Below are 26,296 nucleotides of genomic sequence, written 5' to 3' on the forward strand. Positions count from 1 at the left end.
CCACAATAGCCTATTGGCTACTGTCTAAAACTGTAAGGGTACAGCCTCAGTGTTCACTGTAAATTCTCACAATGTTCAAGTTTCTGCTCACAAGACCTAAAATTTGCTCAGTGCCCCCCAAAATTGTAGGGAGCATTGGTCACAGCTCTATCGCAATTGTCAGCTGTTGTTAGAATGCATTAGATTGACAGTAACAGTCAGTCAGATTAGGCTACAGATAAAACACTGGCTGATGTTGTCAAGCATATTCAGTTCATATCCATATTGTTTATATTTGTTTAGTGATTTAAATTAAGACCTCATCCCCAGAAGCCTATTCCAGCAGGCTATTGGACAATACAAGCAATTTTTACTTCTAAATCGCCACTCGCTATTCATGTTGAATAAATTAGAATGTCAATTTCAACTAAGCAAATTGCTAAATCGTTCCGTTTACATCTTGCCTACATCTTGCGTAGGCTACTGTAGGCTATCTGAAATTAGATGTAGGCCTATCAGGGGCTATAGGCTACCTGCACTTAGCTAAGCAAACCAATGGCAAAGTTGAATTGCAATCATAAACCAAGATTTGAGTCAGTAGCCTATGCCTATAGAAATGACAAGCCAATCTAGCAAATAGGCCATTTATAACGGGTTGTAGTCTTAACATCTGGCACTTAAGGCACAATTGCCAGAAAAATTGCATAACATTCGTTTTTTAAAGTTCTTCCAAGTGTTTCTTGGGTAGAGATTTCGATATCCTCTGTCTAACTTTCATCACTCTAACTCTCCTGTCAATTTTATGCCAAAAGTAGACAGTTAGATCGACATCCATTGATAGAAAATGATCTGGACTGAATTATCTTTTCTCTTGCAACATATTCAAATTACTTTATTACTTTAGCTAACTCGCAATACTTATTATTTGGATGGAAACCCGATCATAACGTAATTACAATTTACTTAGAAGATATTCCTTCTTAATTTGCTCGATTAATTTATGGAAAAACGGTTTATTAGGTTTAATGTGTCAAGTACTCTCTTGCTGCGCAAAAAACAATTGGGATAGTTTTCAGGCCTTGTGGGCAGCTTTTGGGGGTCATTGAGCTAGAAATGTAAGATAACCTGGCAACCCTGCCAACAGCGTCTAGTCTTCCGGAAAGCCACACTAAAAAGAAGAAGACGTTGCTTAGTTACAGTAGCTATTCAACCCACACATATTTAGTCTATCTTCGTTTCATGTAACGTTAGCAAACTACTTTCAATATGCCATTTAAAGTAACGTTACACGGAGACTGCTTGGTTAAAACGGCATAGACTAAAAAACAAAGCTAGCTAATTAACCAACTGATTTGTCTTGAGTCATACATTTAGCGTGCATGCCAGGTAAGGTAAAAAAAACATAGCTAGTGTGCTTTAGTGTAGCTAGCTAATGTTAGCTAGCTAGGTTAGGTGGCTGACGTTAGCAGAGCTTTCTTGATAGGATCAGCTGACTTGATTCGGTCTTTTGTAGGATACTGTCTTGATAACGTTACAGTAAAGTTAACTGTTTGTCTGTATGTTAGCTAGCTAACTTCCATTTGAGATGTGGATGTTTTACTTGAGCTAGCTAACGTTACTAGCTTTCCCATCAATCAAGGCTACACTGAAGCGTTATATGCAGTGTCCTGTAGTCAAATAAATTACTGAATGCAGAATGCCCAAGCAGAATGCCTTGGGTAACGTTACTTTGGGTACTGACTGTAAAAGTGTCAGTCTTTCTACTAGCTAGGTAACGTTAACTACTAGCTAGCTTAACACGAACTAGCTAACGTTAGTGATATCAAGGAACTTCCACACCTTGCTAACGTTAACGTACACCTATTAACTGTTTTACTAGAGTTAGCTAGCTCTTCCATTAGAAATGTGGATGTTTTACGTTGATCAATAAAACCTGCAATTTAGTGCTAGACTCATTGTCCTGTGGTCAAATAAAATAGCTAAATGCATTTGGCATTGCTTTTTAGACTTCCCTCAGTTAGCTAGCTACTGTAGCTGACATTATGTAGGTAGCTAGATTGTGTGTACGAAGCAGTTTGTCAACAAATACAATGTATATAGCCTAAACATTGCTAATGCTGGTTTGATTAAATATGTCAATCATTGATGATTGGAGGGTCACCTACAGGCTACCGTTTCGAATTTAAATGAAGTATTAACCAGCTGAGCGTATGGAATATAACAAAAATGTGTCCCCTTATCTCTCTCCAGTTCTCAACCAGAGTGCTGAAGGAGACAACTGTTATGTACAGCCCCAAAGAACTGGAGGGTGAGGTGGATCACTCGTTTTTCGACAGCGACGCTGATTGTGACAGCATCAGCAAAGAGCAAGGGAAGAGTGAAAGAAAGCGTGAAATAAGCTCTGAGGCTAGAAAGAAGCCAGACATCCAGCCAGAGTCTCCACAGACAGAGCGGCGTAGTGGTACAGAGAGGTCCGGTGGTGGTACTAGGGACCCTAGTCCTGCAGGAGTAATATTTCAACCGAGGACAGAGGAGAAGGGTCATGGCTTTGAGGCCGAAGACAGGAGGAGCAGGTCTTCTAGCATATCGTCCAATAAATCAGAGGTAGGCATGCTAATAGTGAGGCTATTTGGTGAATGTTCTGTAAGAAAGGCATGAACAAGGATAGTCTGATGAAAATAACCACTGTCATCTTTTACCCTTTCCCTTGTGACATTTCCTGACCCCTTTACCCAGGTCAAGGTAAAGTCACAAGGAAAGGGCAACAAGGCTTTATTATAAATTCAGAATGCACCCTATCTGTAATCGATTTACAGTGCACATGCAGGCATAACAGCATGCAGGCGTATTAACTTGTACTAGGCAAGTTGCGGGGCTCCCGAGGGGCGCAGCGGTCTAAGGCACTGCATCTCAGTGCTAGAGGTGTCACTACAGACCCTGGTTCGATTCCAGGCTGTATCACAACCAGCCGTGATTGGGAGTCCCATAGGGCTGCCCACAATTGGCCCAGCGTCATCCGGTTAGGGTTTGGCCGAGATAGGCCGTATTGTAAATAAGAATTTGTTCTTAACTGATTTGCCTAGTTAAATAAAGGTTAAATAAAAAATGAAAAAGCCTGTGGCTTCATCATTCTACTTTACGCCACAAGGTGGCATTATGCCACTCAATACAACTGCCCAGGCTTGGGGTACATTGGAATTGAGGCCTAATCAAAATCAATGTCAAGGAAGCATAATTATTTGAAATAAAGATATGATTTAATCCTAAAAATGTCCATTAGAATTCCAATTGTTTTTATACAATACAGTACAGATTTAAAACAAACAGTAGTCAAATCAAATGCAATCCTCATCATTCATGTTCTTAGTGATAATCATTTCAATAACATGTCCATCAAAAGCTTGAGAACTGTTCCATGACCAGGGAGCTGAGTAAAACAAATATGTCTAACCATGGTCTGTTGTAATATTTGTAGTAGTTGTAAACTATGTTCACTTACCTGTCTAGTCGGAGGTGAAGAACGGCAGCGGTGCAGAGGAGGTATCTAGCATCCACTCCAAGAGCTCCAGCGATATCCGCACGGCGTCATCGGCAGAGGAGCAGGAAGAAGGCGCCGATGATGATGAAGATGGCTATCATCAGAGCCAAGATGAAAGCGAGGAAGAGTCAGGGAGGCCACTGGGTCAAAGGTTAAAAGATTTTATGATTTATTTTCCTGATTAGATAGGAATCCCATATTTCCTTCTCAAAATTTAAATCAGGCATACAATTTCTTATCTTCGTGTATTTATTATTTTATGTATTTATTATTTATAAGTGACTATTGAGATTATAAATGTCTTTCCCAAAGGAGGCCTGGCCAAGATAGCAGCAAAAAAGCATGTAACATTATGCAGGAGTGTCAAACTCATTTTGTGGAGGGCAGTGTCTGCTAGATTTTGTTATTTCCTTTCAATTTGTGTCCAATTAAGACCTAAACAACCAGGTGAGGGGAGTTCCTAACTAATCAGTGACCTTAATTCAATGAGTCCCACTGTAATGCTGGTGCATTTTGGACTTATAACCCATTTTAAACATTTTTGTTTGAGCTAAAGACTTCTGAGTTGGACCATTGGATGTGTTTATTTCATCTGCATCCGTAGATACCAATACTGAATCAGAGAGGTGCGGGTGGCTGCCTTAATTGACATCCACATCATTGGCGCCCGGGGAGCAGTTGTTGTTGGGGGTTAACTGCCTTGCTCATTAGTCTGTGATTAACGGGGGCTGAGCTAGAGCAGTGTTTGTGAGACAAGGGTAGATCCTCAAGGAGCCCGGGCCGGGTCTTACAAAAACGTCTGTAGAGTCCTAATGGTTTGAGTTACAAACTATTAAAAGATATCTACTCTGAGACTCTCACGAACATGCACTTGTAACATGTTTTGCTTTATGATGTTCACAAGTTACATGAGTTGTTAGGTAAGGGGTTCTTCTACATAGAAGATCATAGGAAATCCCAGGACATAGTGTCTATAATACTGTAATAAGGTCACATAGTTGCTGTCACAAACTCCACACAGTTGTCACTGACTAGTTGGATATTAATTTGCTTCTGAGACTTATTATATATATTTTTTGACATTTGTCAATAAAACTTGTGAATGCAACTCTTTATTTCAAATTGTTTTGTGTTCTACTTGTAGCCCTGGTTGTCCTACAATGGTAAAACACTTCATTGTGGGGCTAATTATAGGGGCCGGACATGCAGATATATGAAAGTTGGATAAATGCAAAGACAATTTTAGATGGGGCCTCAGGACTGATAGGGTTAATTGATCAATCAAGTACAAGGGAGAAGTGAAAACCTGCAGACACTTGCCATCCGTGGAATGATTTTGACACCTGTGCATTACAGACATCAAATCAACAGTATAGTGTTCCAATATGCAGGCAAAGCATTTGCATCCTCTGTTTACCAGGTTGTGTTCTTATCTAGACTGTGCCATGTCATTCAGTTGGATGGGTAAGCCTTTGTTTCGTGACTTTATATTTTGTTAACCCAAGGTTGATACCCGGACCTAATGGGACACAACACGGCATTCCCAAGAAGCCTGTCAGGAAGCTCCGCCACAGGAGCTTGTCCCCGTCTTCCACTTCATCTGAGTCGGAGACGGATGAGAGCTACAGCAGTGGGGAGAGCTGCTCCTCCGAGCCCTCTCACTCTGTGGACATGGTAGGATTACAACTTGTTCTTGTCTAACTGGCTTAGGCTAGTCATTCTCAATCCTGCTCCTGGAGAGAGCTGCCGTAATGCCCGGCTTTGTACACATACCCAATGGTTACTTCAAGGAAGGGAGGAAAGAAGGATGCATTTTAAGAGTATTCGCACAGGGTCCAGCTATTTGTCCCAGCTCAGCAGTAGAACACCTGGGTTGAATTCACTACGAACCAAACGGGCTGAAATGGGGAGGGACCTAATAAGAAACACTCGTTTTTTGTAGCAAAATGTTTCGCTACGGTTTGCACTAATGAAGATGAGGAAGGTAAGGGGGTCTTCTATATAGAATATCATAGAAATCCCAGGACATAGTGTCTATAATACTATAATAAGCTCACATAGTTGCTGTCACAAACTCCACACAGTTGTAACTGACTAGTTGGACATTCATTTGCCACTGAGCCTTATTTTTTTTTTCAAAATCTGTTGATTAGTTGAATCAGGTGTGATGGCGCTAAGCTGGGACAAAAACCTGCAGTACACAACTGGCACAGGAGTACTGAGAATCACTGCTAACTGTATGTCGATCTGCATAACAGTCTGGAAAAGGGCATCAGCATCTGCTAAATGACTCAAATGTAAATGTAGGCACTATTATGGTCGCAGTAAGTTGTTCAACAGGAGTTAAGACACTCTTAAAATCCAGAATTTATCTCGTTTTAACATTTAAAACAACTCCCTGAATGCATCTTATTCTTCCTTCAGGTGCATACCGGATGCCCAGAGCCCTCTCCCAAGCCCGGGCTCCCAACCCACCAGACATCCATGCCCTCCTCCCCCAGATGGAGGCCCCCTAGGCTGGGCTCGGCAGCGCCCAGAGAGATGCCTCACACCAACGCCACCCTTGAAGAAGAGGAGGACACAGTGACTGACGTGACCCCACTGTCCACCCCCGACGTCAGCCCGGCCCAGTCCCTGGACCTCGGAGTGGGGAGGGTGGTGGTGGAGGAGGAGGGTGTGGGGCCTGGGGGTGTGGGTGTCAGGCAGCAGCAGCATAGAGGGACAGAGGGGGGCGCTCCCACTGGTAACCTCAGCAGCATACCCCAGGAGGAGGAGGAGGATGTAGAAGAAGGTGAGGTGGGGGGAAGCGGGCTGAGGTGTGTGTGCGGGCGGGGGGGTCAGTCCTGGAGGACAGGATCTATCTGAGAAAGTGGCAGTTTACATATGTTTTTATAAATATTTTAATTGACATGCAGATGCTCCATTTGTAACAAATCTGACGGCTAACTAACAAAATGTTTATCTGCTGCTTCCTCCTCTGTCATCTCTCCCTCCTCTCTCTCTGAAGCCTTCCTCAGTCGCCTGGGGAGTGGCTTGGCCATCGACTGCCCCAGTGGAGGCAGGAACAGGAAGAATTACTCCTTTAGCAACGACGAGGTGCGGCAGATTGACCGGGAGAACCAGAGGCTACTGCGCCAGCTGTCGCGCCCCTCGCCCCATTCGCGACCGGGCAGTACAGGGGGCACCAGCACCACCAGTAGCTCCCGGAGGAGGTCCAACGGAGGAGGAGGGGGTCCGCCCCCTGTCCGCCTCTATCACAGCGCCCTCAACAGGCAGCGCGAGCAGCAGCGCATCGAGAAGGAGAACCTGGTGAGTGTTCTTCTCTTTTTGTGTGTGTAACTTATCATTTGTCATTTGGTGTTTGGCTTTATTGTTTCAAAGTTACATTGTGTTTATTGGGATTTTTGTTTATTTCAAGCTCAAATAAGTCAAGACTTGCTTTAAATTGGATGTACATTGCCGTGAAAAAGTATTTGCCCCCTTTCTGATTTTTCTATATTTTTTAAGCTCAAGGTGGCACAACCAGTTTTTGAGTGTATGGAGGAAATTACTTTTTCACACAGGGGCATTGGGTGTTGCATAACTTTGTTTATGAAATAAATGAAATAGTTATGTAATTGTTGTTATTTGTTTACACGGGTTCCCTTTATCTAATGTTAGGATTTGGTTGAATATCTGATAACATTAGTATCAAACATATACAACAGTAGAGAAAATTAGAAAGTGGGCAAATGAACTTGGCGCAAATGAACTTGTACGTTGCTGCAGCAAAGGCATTTTGAAAAAGTAACTCTTTACTGTCCAGAACTGTTCCATGTTATGTACAGACTAAAAGTTCTACGTCCTTAAATGAGGCCTTGCTGGCTAAACCCAAAGTCCCAAACAATCCTCCAAAGGACATTATTTCTGTGAATTGTCCAGAAAACATATGTAATGGACATTTTGGTTCCATTTTCACACAAACTGCTGCCTGCGTGCACACACTTTTAGTCCGAAAACTATAATCCTCTACTTGTGAGCCAGTGGAGGCTCCTCAGAGGATGAAGGGGAGGACCATCCTCCTCAGTGAATTTCATAAAAATATGAATGGTAAAACATTAAAAAAGTTATCCTTTTTAGATTAAACTATACTAAATATAATCACGTCACAAAATAATTGATTAAAACATACTATTTTGCAAAGAAGGTCTACATTAGCCTCAACGGCACTCTGTAGGGTAGCAACATGATGTAGCTGGAGAACAGCTGACATGTTGTCAACCCATTCAAAGGATCAGAGAATTAATCTAGTACTAAAAGCATAAGCTACAGCTAGCTAGCACTGCAGTGCATCACATGTGGTGAGTAGTTGACTCAGAGAAAGACAATAGTTGAACAGTTTTGAACAAATACATTTCTTCCAAACTGAAGGAGAAGCAAGAGAGAAATATGCAGTGCATTTGGAAAGTATTCAGACCCCTTCACTTTTTCCACATTTGGTTACAGCATTATTCTAACATTGATTAAATTGTTTTCCCTCATCAATCTACACACAATCCCACATAATGACAAAGCGAAAACAGGTTTTCAGAAATGTTTGCAAATGTATTACAAAAAAAACAGAAATACATTATTTACAGTATACAGACCCTTTGCTATGAGACTCGAAATTGAGCTCAGGTGCATCCTGTTTCCATTTATCATCCTTGAGATGTTTCGACAACTTGATTGGAGTCCACCTGAGGTAAATTCAATTGATTGGACATGATTTGGAAGGGCACACACCTGTCTATATAATGTTCCACAGTTCACGTCAGAGCAAAGACCAAGCCATGAGGTCGAAGGAATTGTCTGTAGAGCTCCAAGACACAATTGTATCAAGGCACAGATCTAGGGAAGGGTACTAAAAAAATGGCTGCAGCATTTAAGGTCCCCAAGAAGTGTGGAAGTTTGGAACTGACTGCCTGTCCATACTGAGCAATCGGGGGAGAAGGGCCTTGGTCAGGGAGGTAACTAAGAACCCAATGGTCACTCTGACAGCGCTCCAGAGTTCCTCTGTGGAGGTGGGAGAACCTTCCAGAAAGACAACCATCTCCGCAGCACTCCACCAATCAAGTGGCCAGATGGAAGCCACTCCTCAGTAAAAGGCACGACAGCCCGCTTGGAGTTTGCCAAAGGGCACCTACAGAAACAAAATTCTCTGGTCTGATGAAACCAAGATGGAACTCTTTGGTCTGAATGCCAAGCGTCACATCTGGAGGAAACCTGGCACCATCCCTATGGTGAAGCATGGTGGTGGCAGCATCATGCTGTGGGGATGTTTTTCAGTGGCACGTACTGGGAGACTAGTCAGGATCTAGGCAAAGATTCCAAACGTACTTCAACAAAGTACTGAGTAAAGGGTCTGAGTACTTTTTATTTTAAATACATTTGCAAAAAAAAAGGTTTACCTGTTTTTGCTGGTCATTATGTGGTATTGTGTGTAGATTGATGAGGGGGGGAAAACTATTATCAATTTTAGAATAAGGCTGTAACAAAATGTTGAAAAAAGTCACTGTTAAATTTAGCTCACAAAAATACGTGTTTTAGTAGATCGTTGAGAAATATTATATGTATTTAGCCCAAGATACATACAGAATTTTGCCTTACTCAAGTCTCTTTTGAAATGCTATACTACTTTTAACAACAAAAATGTCCTAAAAGAGTAACTAAGATAATTTTGTCTTCCTTTATCATATTTTCCTGTATCAATTTTGTTTTTTAAGTGCGACTCCGGTGGGACTCGAACCCACAACCTTTGAATCACCTCACATTCACAAGCCAAGAAGTCCAATGCGCTATCCATTGCGCCACGGAGCCACCTGTTGCACGTGTGTGAAACTGAATCTTTTGAACTGTGTGTGATGATTGTGTGTCCATGGGTGTGTGTAGAGGGAGAGCCTATTCAGGGAGAATTGCCAGGGTTGTGTATGCTGTCTGTGTGTCTGAGAGCACAGGCCTGTCAGTGAAAGCAGACACAGTACGGCCATAGAGAGACGGTAGCAGGTGGCAGTGGACACAACAGTGGTGGCAGCACAGATTGACATTATATAGAGTTCAAGGCCAACCCCAACCTCTACTCCAACAGCCCTGCACTAAGAGAGATTTGTATTAGTATTTATTATAGATCCCCATTAACTGCTGCCATTGCAGCAGCTACTCTTCCTGGGGTCCAGCAAAATTAAGGCAGTTTATACAATGAGAATTGTTTTAAACACTGTAAATGTTTAATTTAAAGGTTTTATGGCACAGATTACTATATTTAAAATAGGAGACTTAAAATAGGAGTCACGCCTATTCCTTCCTAGCGGTCATAGAATTTTTGGGTTGGATCTTGTCTTAAACTGGTTTAGCACCTAATCTGCTGCTCTCCAAACTTTATTTTAAGTATGGAAATATTAAACACAATCATGCACTGAGACATAAAAAAGGCATTCCATTAAAATAATCATTGCTTAGGTGGTCACTGGTCACTAATGGAAAGTACAATCTAGTAAACCTCACATAGGGTGATGTGTCGATGCAGAAAGGGGCATCTTTACAATTGCACTGTTCAACACCCCCATATGGATTTGGTGTAATTGAGGGATTTAAGTATTGGGAGCAGCATAGTCTCTCTTGACTCTAGCACCACTTTTAAAGGGATAGTTAAACTAATTTACATATTTAGATACAATGCCTCCAAAAAGTATTAATACCCTTTGACTTATTCCACATTTTGTTGTTAGTTTGAATTCAAAATGTATTAAATAGCTTTTTTTCCTCACCCATCTACACACAATACCCTATAATGAAAAAGTGAAAACATGTTTTAAATTTTTGTTGCTAATTTATTGAAAATGAAATACAGAAATATCTCATTTACATAAGTATTCACACCCCTGAGTTAATACATGTTAGTATCCCCTTTGGCAGCAATTAACGCTGTGAGTCTTTCTGGGTAAGTATCTAAGACCTTTGCACACCTGGATTGTACAATATTTGCCCATTTATTATTTTCAAAATTCTTTAAACTCAAATTGGTTGTTGATCATTGGTTGTCTAGCAATGATCATTTTCAAGTCTTGCCATAGATTTTCAAGCAGATTTAAGTAAAAACATGTAATTCCCCAACTCAGAAACATAGTCACGTCCATAAATATTTGGACATTGACCAAGTTATTATTATTTTAGCTGTCTACCACAGCACATTGGAGTTGAAATTAAATAATGAATATGAGCTGAAAATGCATATTGAATATGAGCTGAAAATGCAGATTATCAGCTTTAATTTGAGGATATATACATCCAAATCGGGTGAACGCTGTAGGAATTACAGTACTTTTATATGTGGTCCCTTTTTAAGGGACCAAAAGTAATTGGACAATTGGCTGCTCATCTTTTTCATTAGTTCATTTACAAGTTAGCAGATAAAAATTCTAGAGATTTTAAGTGTGGCATTTGTCTTTGGAATCTGTTGCTGTTAACCCTCAATAAAAGATCCAAAGAGATGCCACTGCCAGTGAAGCAAGCCATCATAAGGCTGAAAAATCTAAACAAACCCATCAGAGAGATACCAAAAACATTAGGTGTGTCAAATCAACTATTTGGTACATTCCTAAAAAGAAAGAACGCACTGGTGAGCTCAGGAACACCAAGAAGCCCAGAAGACCTTTCCCTGATGAAGAAAATACCCTTCACAACAGTTGGCCAGATCAAGAACACCCTTCAGGAGGTAGGCGTATCTGTGTCAAAGGCAACAATCAAGAGAAGACTTCACCAGAGTAAATACAGATGGTTTACCACAAGATGCAAACCATTGGTAAGCCTCAAAAACAGCAAGACCAGATTAGAGTTTGCCAAAAAACATCTAAAAAAGCCTGTACAGTTCTGGAACAACATCTTATGGACAGATGAGACAAAGATCAACTTGTACCAGAATGATGGGAAGAGAAAGGTATGGAGAAGGGAAGTAACTGCTCATGATCCGAAGCATACCACCTCATCTGTGAAGTAAGGTGGAGGTAGTGTTATGGCGTAGGCATGTAGACGGGAAACCCATGGAGCGGCGCACAATTGGGCTGGGCGCAATGCACGCTGACACGGTCGCCAGGTTTACGGGCATTGTGTCAAGAAGTGTGGCTTGGCTGGGTTGTGTTTTGGAGGGCGCACGGCTCTCGACCTTCGCCTCTCCCCAGTCCGTACGGGAGTTACAGCGATGGGACAAGACTGTAACTACCAATTGGATACCATGAAATTGGGGAGAAAAAGGGGTAAAAGTAATAAAAAATCTATTTAAAAAAATCTATAAAATTAAGGCAAAACGCTGCAATAACAAGCAGGAACTGCTAAAGTAAAGGCCTGGCAGAGCAATCACCAGGGAAGAAACCCAGCATCTGTTGATGTCTATGGGTTCCAGACTTCAGGGAGTCATTGACTGCAAAGGATTTGCAGTATTAAAACTCACAATTTAATTTATGATTATGTTAGTTTTCCCAATTACTTTTGTGCCCCTAAAATTGGGGGGCTATGTATAAAAATGGTTGTAATTTATACACGGTTTATCCAAAACCCTTAAATTAAAGATGAAAGTCTACACTTAAAGCACATTGTGATTGTTACCTTTCAAATCCATTGTGATGGCATACAGAGCCAACATTATGGAAGTTGTGTCACTGTCCAAATACTTATGGACCTGACTGTACACTGACTTCTTGGTAAGCAACTCCAGTGTGGATTTGGCCTTCTGTTTTAGGTTATTGTCCTGCTGAAAGGTGAATTAATCTCCCAGTGTCTGGAGGAAAGCAGACTGATTCAGGTTTTCCTTTAGGATTTTGCCTGTGCTTCGCTCTATTCCGTAGATTATTTTTATCCTGAAAAACTCCCCAGTCCTAAAGGATTACAAGCATACCCATAACATGATGCAGCCACCACTATGCTTAAAAATATGGAGAGTGGTACTCAGTAATGTGTTGTATTGGATTTGCCCCAAACATAGCACTTTGTATTCAGGACAAAAAGTTAAATCATTTTGCCACATTTTTTGCAGTATTACTTTAGTGCCTTGTTGCAAACATGTTTTGGGGTATTTTTTATTCTGTACAGGCTTCTTTCTTTTCCCTCTGTCAATTAGGTTAGTATTTTTGAAGTAACTACAATGTTGTTGATCCATCCGCAGTTTTCTCCTGTCACAGCCATTAAACTCTAACTGTTTTAAAGTCATCATTGGCCTGGTTTCCTTCCTCTCGGCAACAGAGTTAGGAAGGATGCCTGTATCTTTGTAGTGACTGAGTGTGTTGATACACCATCCAAAGTGTAAATAATAACTTCACCATGCTCAAAAGTATATTCAAATCAAAATTAAATTGTATTTGTCACATTGAATTTAATTTATTTTGGTAACAGGCATATACAACAAAATGGACAATGTGGACCCAGAGTATATTACTTGAAAGTATTAATTAAAACGCTTGTTTCCAAAGTGGTTCTCAATGGTAAAAACAATAACGTATATAATGATTTAAAAGGCAAGACAAAATTACAAACAACCATAAATACATTAATTTATATTGACATCCTGAAAAGTGGCACTATTCACTGCACTTCTCCCTAACCTTGAAAATCAACCATATTCATTTCACATTAAAACAATCTATTAATTGCAAATCATACCGATCCTTCAAATAAATACACCTGACCAGCAGTAGGGGGCACAAGGGGCAGTGGAGTGTTTTCTTTCTTACTTAGACAATGTCCAAATGACAACCTTTGCCTGCTTTTTAAAGCTATTTTTACTATTTCATTGCTTGATCTCCAAGGGAAGGCTATTCCATAGACAAATGCCTTGCAGTACTGTTTACTCTTGGGATTTTACAAGACATAACACTAGATCTGGTATTGTGACTGTGTTGGTTATAGAGTAGACCATATCAATGTGGTTTTTCATGTAACCTGGGGCACATTTAATAAGATGTCAAACATATGATTAAGTTTAAGTTGGTCTACTCTGGACTCAAAAGGCAACAAGCCCACCTCCAGAAATTCCTGTACCCCCATGTGGGTCCTAGGGACATTCAGCATATACCTAATAACATTATTTTGCATGACCTGCATTCTCTTTTTCAGCTTTTTGATAGCCCACTATACCAAGCAGAGCAGGCATAATCAAAATGACACTGAATCAAGGTTGAGACAAGCAGTTTCTTAACTTTAATGTTAAAATATCTAGTGTTACGATATAAACATTTCAATTTGTTCACAATTTTAGAAAGGATTTTAGCAGCAATCAGGTCTCTAGAAAAGGATTGATCTAGGGACACACCAAGATAAGATACTTGTTTTAGATTCAATCTCCATGCCTGCACAGTTTACCGTTATCTTGTCAGCCCTAAGCAATCTACGTTTTGTTACAAACAAAATCGATTCAGTTTTTCCCAAATGTAGTGACAATTTGTTGTCAGACCACCAATCTCTAACAAAATGCAATTCTTTACTCAGGGTCTCCTCAATGTAAACTGTATCCTTCCCTGATACCAGTATGGCTGAATCATCAGCATAAAGCAAGAGTTTGCACGTTACTGTATCTGGCATATCATTATCGTATATAAAAAATAAGAGAGGCCCTAAAATTGATCCCTGCGGTACTCCACAGGATATTTCTTTGGCCTCTGACAGAACATCACCAACATTACATACTTATGTTCTGTTGGTCAGATAAGACCTAAACCAATTCACTGCTACATAATTTAGACCCATGCATTTCAGTTTCATCAGGAGAATATCATGGTCCACAGTGTCAAAAGCTTTCTGCAAGTCTAACATGACCATACCTGTATAGTTCCCCTTCTCACTTTCCTGCTTAATGTGCTCAAAAAGGTGGATAAGTATCAGTGGAATGAGCTGTCCTAAAACCAGATTGTAGTTCATAAAGAAGTTTCTGCTCAAGAAGGTATCCCTCAAGTTGATAAACTTATCTCTCAACAACTTTGGATAAGCTTTTGAGGATTGAAACAGTCCTGTAGGTTATTACATTTGTTTTACTGCTCTTCTTGTGGCGTGGAACCACCCGGGCTGTTTTGAGATCCTTGGGAAATGTACCACTACTAATAGAAAGGTTTACAAAATGCATTATCATTTTAGCGGTGACACAAGCACTATCCTTTATGAATCTTGCACGGAGGTTATCCAGCCCAGTTGTGTTGTTTGTGCTCATTAAGCATAGTAGATTGGAAACTTTGTCCTCTGTTACCATGCACAGCTCAAACAAATAATTTGTGATACCTCTGCTGTGGTAAAAGTTGTTAATGAAAGACTAGCCATAGTGTCCAGAGCAGGTGGGTAACTTCTTAACCAGAGATGAGGCTATAGTGGTAAAAAAAAATTTTTAAATAATTTGCAACCTTTGCCTGGTCATGACATAAAACATCATCAATATCCAGGCCAATACTACAGGATTTTACCTTATGGGGAGTTTTTGAACCATTGTCCTTTAACATTTTCCACAGTTTACGAGGCTGATGTAAGTTGTCATTAACGGCGTCTATATAATGTTGGGATTTGGCCTTATCCATTTTGTATCTTGCCTGGTTTCTGCAGTTAATATAACCATCATAATCTTGTTGTAGATTTGTCCTTCTGAATCTGGACAAGTAGCGATCCCTTTTCTTTATGAGGTCTAAGATCTCGGAAGTGATCCATTTCCCTGACCACTGTTTGATTTGAATTTGTTTCATCGGAGCCAGAGAGTCTAGTGCAGACAGAAACCGATCTTTAAAAAGATACCAAGCTTGATCAACATCATCACAGTTTAGTACATGACAGACGTTCTCTTGATCTGATACAATAATCAAATCCAAAGTTGACTTACTGTCAGTACACACCCGGGTTGGCTCAACAATCAGTTGTTTTAGTCCAAATAACTGATTAAAGTTATACAGGGCATTTACTTGTGTATTTCTCTGGGGTGATAACTGCACATTTGTATTAAAATCACCAAGCAGAATACATTCTCTATCAGCAAATACATTGTGATCACAGCAATTCATATAAATGATTCTGCTTAGGAGGCCGATAGCACACACCAACAAGTATAGGACGACATTTAAAACACAGTTTCAGTTTCCGTCAATTCTATGAATGCTATAACCCTGTAGCTCAACCTCATCGTCCTCAATTGACCCATCGAGCCATGTCTCAGTCACAGCGACTACTGCAGCCTGTGTGTTAGAAGCAAGGAGTTTTAGTTCATCTAATTTCGGCAGAAGGCTCCATGCATTCAAATGGATAAAATTAAGTCCACAATATAAAAGGGGAGATTTAGTCCCAGGGTCCTTAGCTTAGCGATGAGCTTTGTGGGCACTGTGATGTTGAACGCTGAGCTGTAGTCAATGAACAGCATTCTCACATAGGTGTTCCTTTTGTCCATGTGGGAAAGGGCAGTGTGGAGTGCGATTGAAATTGTGTCATCTGTGGATCTGTTGGGGCGGTATGCGAATTGGAGTGGGTCTAGTGTTTCCGTAATGATGGTGTTGATGTGAGCCATGACCAGCCTTTTAAAGCACTTCGTGGCTACTGACGTGAGTGCTACAGGGCAGGAGTAATTTTAGGCAGGTTACCTTTGCTTTCTTGGGCACAGGGACTATGATGGTCTGCTTGAAACATGTTGGGATTACAGACTTGGTCAGGGAGAGGTTGAAAATGTCAGTGAAGACACTTGCCAGTTGGCCCACGCATGCTCTGAGTACATGTCCAGGTAATCAGTCTGGCCCCGCGGCCTTGTGAATGTTGACCTGTTTAAAGGTCTTGCTCACATCGGCTACGGAGAGCATGATCATACAATCGTCCAGAACACCTGGTGCTCTCATGCATGCTTCAGTGTTGCTAGTTTGCAAGCCCTGCCACGTTATATTTAATTGTTTTTATTTTTACCCGTCTACCAATAGGTGCCGTTCTTTGCGAGGCATTGGAAACCTCCCTGGTCTTTGTGGTTGACTCCTTTTTTGTATTTTTTTTAATCACTGCTCAACTGAGGGACTTTACAGATAATTGCATGTGTGGGGTACAGAGATGACGTAGTCATGAAAAACCACGTCAAACACTATTATTGCACACACAGTGAGACCATGCAACTTATTATGTGACTCCTGAACTTATTTAGGCTTGCCATAACAAAGGGGCTGAATACTTAATGACTGAAGACATTTCAGCTTTAAAAAATGTATTAATTTGTAAAAAGATATTCTAGAATTTATCCCAAAATGCTCATTGTTTGCAGTGATTAGATAAAGTGTGTCATCCTATATGTCAGGAAGTCACCCTTTTATCTCCAAAACTCGCACTGTTATTGTGCAATGAGCAGTCAGTGTGCTGGCTGGTACAGGCTGTACAGTACTGTAGCTGTCTTGCAGTGTTCTCTTTCGCTCTTTCTTGCTCTCTCTCTCTTACTCTCCTCCCCCTCTTGATGAGTTTTCTCTCCCTCTTGCTCTCCCTCCCTCTATTCTTAGTGTGGTAATTGAATATACCGTGTGATGTATATACACCTCTCACACAAACTCTCTCACACACACACACACACACACACACACACACACACACACACACACACACACACACACACACACACTGTCTCTCCATTGACAGATGGCCCATTTGTCCAGCATTTGAGTTGTTCAGGGTAGTTGACTGTCCTTCTCACTCATTGTACACTATATAGTTTGAGAGAAGGTATCACTTTATGTGTAGAATCCCAAGTAGATGGTTTGTAGATGTTCAATTACCATCAACAACATTTCAACTAAAAATCCACTATCAATAGCCCTAACCCTGACCTTAAACTAACCCTTATTCTAACCCTAACTTAGGCAAGCAGTTGCATATCAACAGATAGTTTGACCATCTGTAGATCATCCTTTGGGACTATCCAAAGTGTGACCTGAGAGAAATATGAATACCTTGTCCTTACCTGGCTCAATGCATATTTTATGATATTGTTATACACACTGTCTGAGAGATTGTATTGGTTTACACAAAACATTTTATATATATTTTCTAGCAAGGGGTTTATATATAGTACCGGTCAGTTCTGCCTCCTATGAAATATGGGGGACCATTCTTAACCTTTCCCCTATTTCCATTCCTAGTTCTTCCTGACGGTCTCACTTACTGAGATTTCTTCTCCATAGGGCTTGTTGGTGGGAGCGTGACTGCATGTGACATTTTGAGCTACTGGCTGAGCACTGGTTATTTTTACTCTCAATGGCCCACGTTTTTACCTCTGCTTTTCAGGGCTCACAATCCTCTCCCAGTTTCATTAAGGTCTCTGGTGGTAATGGCCTTGTAAATGTTTCTGTTTCTACATGAACTGTCTACTCACAGTGTATAAGAAATCATATTAGATAGTTGAAATGTATATAAAAATGCCATATGATCTTGCCACAATGACACAATTTCTTTTGTGTTTTGGTAATGTGTTTGGCTAATACTTTAGTTTAATTTCCACTTTTATTTATCCAGTTTCTCATTGAAATAAAATCTATTTGCAAGAGACTTAGCTTTGAACATGATCAGAGGGGTCAAGTAGTTTTAATTAGTGTGGACTGTGTCTAAGGAAGAGTTCATGTGAACTCGTGCCATGTACTTCCAATAAGGGCAAGGTCATGGCTAAGGGCCAACCAACCAGTTAAACTAGGGAGAGGGGCCCAAAGCCTCATAAGTCAGCAAAGCGTTTCTCTTGTGTAATGTCACAAGGAATGGTAAAGGGGTGTGGGGGTTGGTTGGGGGGGGGGTTATGACATCATAGAACCTCATCTGCATGCTCATCTTATTGACCGGATTTAACCAAATCCATCTCTGAATGAACTACTGCGCAACATAAGTTGAATAGTACTTACTCACTCACTCACTCACTCACTCACTCAGTCACATACAAAAGCTGTGCAGTAGACATACGGTGTTCACAGTTAATGTACATGTGTTTTTAACTAACTACCAGCACACATACTTCGTGGCTGTCGCAAATCAAAATATGTCCAGATACCGTCATCTTTTGTCAATCATGTGTTAAAGGTAGAGTCAGCGATATGACGTAGATGCAGAAAGTAAACAGCATAGTGGTTCAATTTTCGCAACAACTTAGAGCGTTGAAGTGCGAGGGTCAACTTCACCGCTGTTTTGGTGCCCTGGCTCATCTCAATATCTGCAGTGCTGCTCGTGGCAACATAATTTCGCTGAGTCTGCCTTTAAAGGGGCAATCAATAGTTGCTATATCTATTTTTGGACTTACCGTGCATTTGGAAAGTATTCAGACACCTTGACTATTTCCACATTTTGTTACGTTACAGCCTTATTCTAAAATGTTTTTAAAATCCTCATCAATCTACACATAATACCCCAAAATGACAAAGGAAATACAGGTTTTTAGAAATTTTTGCAAATTTATAAAAATGAAAGAAAGAAATATCACACCTGTATTTGGGGAGTTTCTGAGTTTCTCTGCAGATCCTCTCAAACTCAGGTTTCAGAGGATCCTCTCAAACACAGGTTGGATGGGGAGAGGCGCTGCACAGCTATTTTCAGGTCTCTCCAGAGATGTTGGATCAGGTTCAAGTCCGGGCTCTGGCTGGGCCAAACAAGGACTTTCAGAGACTTGTCCCGAGGCCACTCCTGTGCTGTCTTGGCTGTTTGCTTAGGGTCGTTGTCCTGTTGGAAGGTGAACCTTCATCCCAGTCTGAGGTCCTGAGTGCTCTGGAGCACGTTTTCATCAAGGATCTCTCTGTACTTTGCTCCTCTCATCTTTTCCTCGATCCTGACAGTCCCGGGCGCTGAAAAACCACCACCATGCTTCACCGTAGGATTGGTGCCAGGTTTCTTCCAGACGTGATGCTTGGCATTCAGGCCAAAGAGTTCAATCTTGGTTTTTTTCAGACCAAAGAATCTTGTTTCTCATGGTCGGAGTGTCCTTTAGGTGCCTTTTGGAAAACTCCAAGCGGGCTGTCATGTGCCTTTTACTGGAAAGTGGCTTCCGTCTGGCCACTCTACCATAAAGGCTTGATTGGTGGAGTGATGCAGAGATGGTTGTCCTTCTGGAAGGTTATCCCATCTGCATAGAGGAACTCTGGAACTCTGTCAGAGTGACCATCGGGTTCTTGGTCACCTCACTTACCACGGCCCTTCTCCCCCAATTGCTCAGTTTGGCCGGGCAGTGAGCTCTAGGAAGTGTCTTGCTCGTTCCAAACTTCTTCCATTTAAGAATGATGGTGGCCACTGTGTTCTTGGGGACCTTCAATGCTGCAGACATTTTTTGATACCTTTCCCCAGATCTGTGCATACACAGAATCCTGTCTCGGAGCTCTATGGACAATTCCGTTTTTGCTCTGACATGCACTGTCAACTGTGGGACCTTATATAGACAGATGTGTGCCTTTACAAATAATGTCTAATCAGTTGAATTTACCACCGTTGGATTCCAAGTTGTAGAAACATCTCAATGATGATCAATGGAAACAGGATGCACCTGAGCTCAATTTCGAGTCGCATAGCAAAGGGTCTAAATACTTAAGGTATTTCTGTTTTTAGTTATTTTTATACATTTGCAAAAGAACATCTGAACCTGTTTTCACCTTTTCATTGTGGGGTATTGTGTGTAGATTGAAGGAAAACAATAATTTAATACATTTTAGAATAAGGCTGTAACGTAACAAATTGTGGAAAAAGTCAAGGGGTCTGAATACTTTCCGAAGGCACTGTATGTACCCATTGATTCTTGAAGAATATGACTTATAAATCCCTCATGAGCTTAGTTCAACTTTCATACCCCATCAAACCCTAAATATGGGCCTCCCGAGTGGTGCAGTGGTCTAAGGCACTGCATCGCAGTGCTAGCTGTGCCACTAGAGATTGGTTCAAGTCCAGGCTCGATCACAGCTGGCCGCGACCTGGAGACCCATGGGGCGGCACGCAATTGGCCCAGCGTCGTCCGGGTTAGGGGAGGGTTTGGCCGGCAGGGATGTTCTTGTCCCATAGCGCACTAGCAACTCCTGTGGCGGGCCGGGTGCAATGCACGTTGAAACGGTCGCCAGGTGTACGGTGTTTCCTCCGACACATTGGTGCGGCTGGCTTCCGGGTTAAGCGGGCGTTGTCAAGAAGCAGCTTGGCTGGGTTGTGTTTCGGAGGACGCACAGCTCTCGACCTTCGCCTCTCCCGAGTCCGTACGGGAGTTGCAGCGATGGGACAAGACTGTAACTACCAATTGGGGAGAAAAAGGGGTACAAAAAAAATCATAAACGAACCCAAAATATAAGCTTGTTTTACTCCAGTGTTTGTAAACAAAGTAAATGTTAACAAACACTGTTTTGCTTCTTTTTTTTTTTACATGTTTAAAACTATCATTTTTGTATCATGGATGGTCAGTCCTTGCATCCATAACTCTGTCTTTGAATTTGAGAGTGGTTATATTTCTACAGCCAATTTATGAACATGCACCTGTGGAAAGGTCGTTAAGACACGAACAGCTTACAAATGGTAGGCAGTTATGGTAAGGTAACAGTTATGAAAACTTAGGACACTAAAAAGGCCTTTCTACTGACTCTGAAAAACACGAAAAGAAAGATGACCAGGGTCCCTGCTCATCCTCGTGAATGTGCCTTAGGCATGCTGCAAGGAGGCATGAGGACTGCAGGTGTGGCCAGGGCAATAAATTGCAATGTCCGTACTGTGAGACGCCTAAGACAGCGCTACAGGGAGACAGGACGGACAGCTGATCGTCCTCGCAGTGGCAGACCACGTGTAACAACGGATTTGGATCGATTTGGAGGTGGAGGGTCCGTCATGGTTTGGGGCGGTGTGTCACAGCATCATTGGACTGAGCTTGTTGTCATTACAGGCAATCTCAACGCTGTGCGTTACAGGGGAGACATCCTCCTCCCTCATGTGGTACCCTTCCTGCAGGCTCATCCTGACATGACCCTCCAGCATGACAATGCTACCAGCCATACTGCTCGTTCTGTGCGTGATTTCCTGCAAGACAGTGTTCTGCCATGGCCAGCGAAGAGCCCGGATCTCAATCCCATTGAGCACGTCTGGGACCTGTTGGATCGGAGGGTGAGGGCTAGGGCCATTCCCCCCAGAAATGTCCAGGAACTTGCTGGTTCCTTGGTGGAAGAGTGGGGTAACATCTCACAGCAAGAACTGGCAAATCTGGTGCAGTCCACGAGGATTAGATGCACTGCAGTACCTATTGCAGCTGGTGGCCACACCAGATACTGACTGTTACTTTTGAGACACCCCTTTGTTCAGGGATACTTTATTCCATTTCTGTTAGTCACATGTCTGTGGAACTTGTTTAGTTTATATCTCAGCTGTTGAAGCTTGTTATGTTCATACAAATATTTACACGTTTAGTTTGCTGAAAATAAACGCAGTTGACAGTGAGAGGACGTTTCTTTTTTTGCTGAGCTTATAATGGTAATGGCTCATGTCCAGTGGATTTGTAAGGCCTGTTCCCTTTGACACTGTTGACAGATCCATTTTGTTTAACTGAAATGTGCTAAAGATATTACGGGTGTGGAGCATTGCCTGCAGCTGCCTACTCTATCAATGACACTGGGCTGGCATAATCAAAATAGACAAAGTGGTCTGTATGTCATTTTTAGTGCACAATTACACTATTTACCTTTTTGAAACACTATTAGCTTATACTGTATAGCATTCGGTACCAGATAGTTACCAATGGTGTTGAATTCTTTGCAGTACCTAAAGGTATCCATTGCTAGACACACAATTATATTATGATTTTCAGATCAAAACTTGAAAAGAAATGTAAAATAGTGTTTTATGCTCTGGCAGTGTTTGAAAATGTTGAAGGGCACCTGCACAATGGCTTCATAACCCTCACTGTATTCATAGAGCAGTTAATAGGCATTTCGTAGTTGCATACGTTACCTTATAACCATGACCGCAAGTTAATATTGTAGTTATGTCTTGCAGTTGGTGTATGCACTGCATATGAATGTGATATGTATAGGTTATGAATGTCTTAGGAAGACATACAGGTACCCTTCATGGAAATTGTTACCACCATTTCTCACCAGGCTTTCCTGCGGAGGCTAGAGTCAGTGAGGCCCACCCGGGGCATGAAGAGGGCAGAGCAGCTGGCAGACTACCAGCGCCAGGCTGGATATCTGGGCATCGCCACCTCGCTCTCTGCCATGGACAGATCGCCCTCCAAGATGGAGCGGTCCTCCAGCAGAACATTACCAGGTCACCTCTCTGAAGAACTGATGCTCAATAGCTCTCAATAGCCCAAAGACCATAGTTATTTATGTCATTCATTAATAAGAGAGACTGAATTGGCATCGTTTATTTTTGTTCTTTTAAAGGATCACTTTACTCAAAGCATATTTTGGTATTTTTTCCATTAGTCCTCTGTTAATATAATCCCTTTTTTTTTTTGCATGTAATGTTTTCGAGATCATAAGCACTGAGCACTTCAACTGTAGCCAGGCAAACTAATTTTCATGATTTCAAAAATAAATCATAGCGTTCAGTAGTTTTTACATGAATTAGAATTATGTTGAGAAATAATATTAAAATGTATATTCCTTAAACATAAATTGAAAATTATACTGTTGCTGCTTCCTGTATTTTTTATATATACTATATACTGTAGAGTGTCACCGGTTTTAAATGTCCAAATTCATAATCAATATGCTGAAATAAGTTGTGATATGTTGAAGACCAAAACATACATATTACTCCCTACTGTATACACACGTGTCACACAGATTACTTGTATTTTGCTAAATTAGTAACTGCTCACGCATAGGGCTGTGGCGTCACAAAATTTTGTCAGCCGGTGATTGTCAAGCAAATAACTGCCAGTCTCACGGTAATTTACCATTAATTAACATAAACACATGTAGCATCTTCTGGCTTCCACACATAAGGCTACAAGCCACTGATGCAGACCTTTTGAACATCTACATTTTATAAAATCTAATAAATCCATGTAATATAGCCTACACCATCACAATAAATCCATTATTTATTTTAGGCAGGTCTAAAGAAACATGATATGAAGAAAATGTTGTCTATTTCAGAAGAACAGAATAGATCTGAGTTGTCATTATGTTTGGTACTGATCTGGCTATGCCATATGGCTGTGGGCTACACTAGTTCATTTAGCAGACAAGATTTGCTTAGAATTCCATGGAATTATTTTATAGTATGACGAATACAATTTAATAAATAAAAAGGATATTTTCTCCAAACGATTTGAGTGAATGCGCACATGTGGCAGTTCTGTGGTGAGCGGTTAACAAAGAAACAGGTACTTCTATATGCTTAATTTAGAGTTATTTATGTAACTTTAGATGTGATACAAGCGTTGGGCTATATGTTTTGATTTTTAATACTTTCTAAGGCTACATGATGCAACTCTAATGATGATTTGAAAAAAGTTGCATGAAAGGCATGAGCTCTGCTTAGTTTTTTGTGCAGGCTGTACACACTTCATCAGTCTCTCTCTCATTCAGAATTTGACAAGCACTTGATAATGCCTCAAATTTCCCGGTGGCACCCCCTTTGTGTGGCCGTACTGTGTACTGTACTGAAAGTGGCTGCTGATATGCACAATTTTTTATGAACAAATATTAAAATATAGTTTTTGAGTGATCTGTGTTTAAAATGCACAAAATTATAACAAATGCTCACAGCTGTTTTTTTTCGTTTCCCTTTTTCCCACCCCACAAACGTCAAATGTGATGTACTGTTGTATCGAATGTACATGGCCCATATCTTTTTACAGTGAGGGAGTTAAATTTGGGAGAAGGTAGTACATCATATGTGTAGTATAGTAATACTAGTATGTAATTATGTAGTAGCAATAGTATGTAAATCAGTAGTACTATTGACGCATGTTGTCTTGTTGTTTCATCATATGTGTAGTATAGTAATACTAGCATATAATTAATGTAGAAGTAATAGTATGTAATCAGTAGTAGTATTGACCCCTGTTGTCTTGTTGTTGTTTTTTTCAGGAAAGAGCCCCAGGCCTGGCAGTACCAACCACAACCACCATAGTGCCAGGGCATCATCTGCCATCGCTACCACCTCCACACCCCTACCCAGGCACGCCAGTATGGCAGCGTCCCGGGCAGCCTGGTCCTGAGAGCTGTGCTCAGGGAGGAGCACCATTCCCCAACTCCCCCACCCCTTCCAAGTTCTTACCTATAAGTCAATAGTTGCCCCTAAACACTGATCCAAGGTCAGTTTGACATTCTTCCCCCAGATGGTTAAGTTGAGGTTGTTAGGATTGTCCCACACAATGAAGGATCTGTGTCAGAGATGTGCGAAGCCAGAAATTGGTCACACTTTGTCCAAACTAAATCTCCATTGTGCTCTGATCATGCACTTGTCCAGTGACTCTGTTTTAGCCCGCAATACTAATAAATAAAGGGATCTGACACTGATTGGCTGTTTCCCAGATTTAGACTAAGCCTAAAATAACTTTCAATTGAGTTTTTTCCTTGGAGCATACTTTTTAGTCCAGGAGTAGTAGGCTTCATTTGGGTCCGGAAAACCAGTCCTATATGATGTAAGAATGATATTGTGTTGCCGTTATACAACCATTCTCATAAAACTGCTTCACTATTGCTTCCCAGGACCAAGGCTAGCTGCTATAAAGTATTGTGAACTGTGCTTCTGTTGTAATGGAAGATATAGCCTGGCTATAGCCTAGATATATGGTTCAGGTATAAAAAAAAAAAACATTCCTTTGTCAGCTTAGCAGGTGGTGCTTATCAATATGCTTAGTGAATAGAGTAAGCACTAAGTATTCCATGCTGTATTTGCACTCTTGTGAAATATGTTTCCAGTGGAACGTTTCTGCAATTTTTCTGTAATTGTTCTTACATTATGATGAATAATGAGAGAGATATATCTTTGTGGTCTAGTAAAGCTTTTTTAGAATATTATGGGAGTCACATATATATTTTTATTGTGATCCTGTGCAAATTTCTTGACGTTTTCCAATAAAGCTGCTTGTTGCGCTCACCACTCATGTCTGTCCGTGGTCAAATGAGCTCAAACAATGTCCACAGGACTTTTCCACTTGTGGCAGCTGTCTTTTGTAGGCCAGTTAGCTGCATACCACCCACTTGGGAACAAAGACTGCCAATGCAGACACACTTAACGGGCAGCAAATCTGGCATGTTGTGGACATGAATAATTATCACCCACAATGACATAATGTCACACGCACACACACGATGGCTACAACAGCGGCAGGGGAAATAGGCCAGTGATTGGCTGTGTCATTGTCAGAAGTCCAACAAGTGAGTGATATGTTAGCTGCCAGGGATGACTGACCCAGCACTATAAGTCAACAGAGAAAAGAACAAGGAAAATATTAACCAGTAGTTGTAGTTAATTAGTAGTATAAGCTTAATCAAATAAATTAGTTTATGAGGGTTGGCACAGGAAAAGTAATACATTTGTATGTTGATAGTGGTATTGCAAACATCAAGTTTGTTGGCCTTTTTTGTCTTTTTTATGTCATTAATAGTCATGTGTATGTATAGCCTAGTAAAACCTGATGTTTGAGAAAATGGGAGTAATATTACATTTGTATTGTATCTGTTATGTACATAACAACAAAGACTATGAAGCATGGCAGCTGATGAGACACTGGGCTATATGATTCCCATCTAGGCTGGCTCCCAATAAAAGGATCTCTATAGCCAGCCCAAGAAAATGGGATGGATGATATTTCTAACCCTATAATAGACC

General features: G+C 41.1%; 1 protein-coding gene and 1 non-coding gene across 3 annotated transcripts; one reads left to right on the forward strand and one right to left on the reverse strand.

Annotated features, from left to right (window-relative positions):
- The first annotated feature begins 1,104 nt into the window (after positions 1-1,104).
- On the forward strand, positions 1,105-25,568 carry cfap97 (cilia and flagella associated protein 97). 2 transcript variants are annotated; one of them, XM_014195542.2, is made up of 8 exons: positions 1,105-1,365; positions 2,230-2,583; positions 3,487-3,668; positions 5,023-5,191; positions 5,942-6,308; positions 6,525-6,826; positions 22,600-22,768; positions 24,547-25,568. In XM_014195542.2, the coding sequence occupies exons 2-8, from the start codon at positions 2,263-2,265 to the stop codon at positions 24,675-24,677; spliced, it is 1,641 nt and encodes a 546-aa protein (XP_014051017.1). In that variant the 5' UTR covers positions 1,105-1,365; positions 2,230-2,262; the 3' UTR covers positions 24,678-25,568. The 2 variants fall into 2 exon arrangements, with proteins under 2 accessions (XP_014051017.1, XP_014051018.1); XM_014195543.2 differs by lacking the exon at positions 22,600-22,768.
- trnar-ucu (transfer RNA arginine (anticodon UCU)) lies at positions 9,264-9,355 on the reverse strand. Its single transcript is given in 2 exon segments — positions 9,264-9,299; positions 9,319-9,355. It is a non-coding gene; the product is annotated as a tRNA-Arg (tRNA).
- Positions 25,569-26,296: the final 728 nt, after the last annotated feature.

This window comes from Salmo salar, chromosome ssa04, assembly GCF_905237065.1.
Source record: "Salmo salar chromosome ssa04, Ssal_v3.1, whole genome shotgun sequence".
In the NCBI taxonomy this organism is placed as follows: Eukaryota; Metazoa; Chordata; class Actinopteri; order Salmoniformes; family Salmonidae; genus Salmo; species Salmo salar.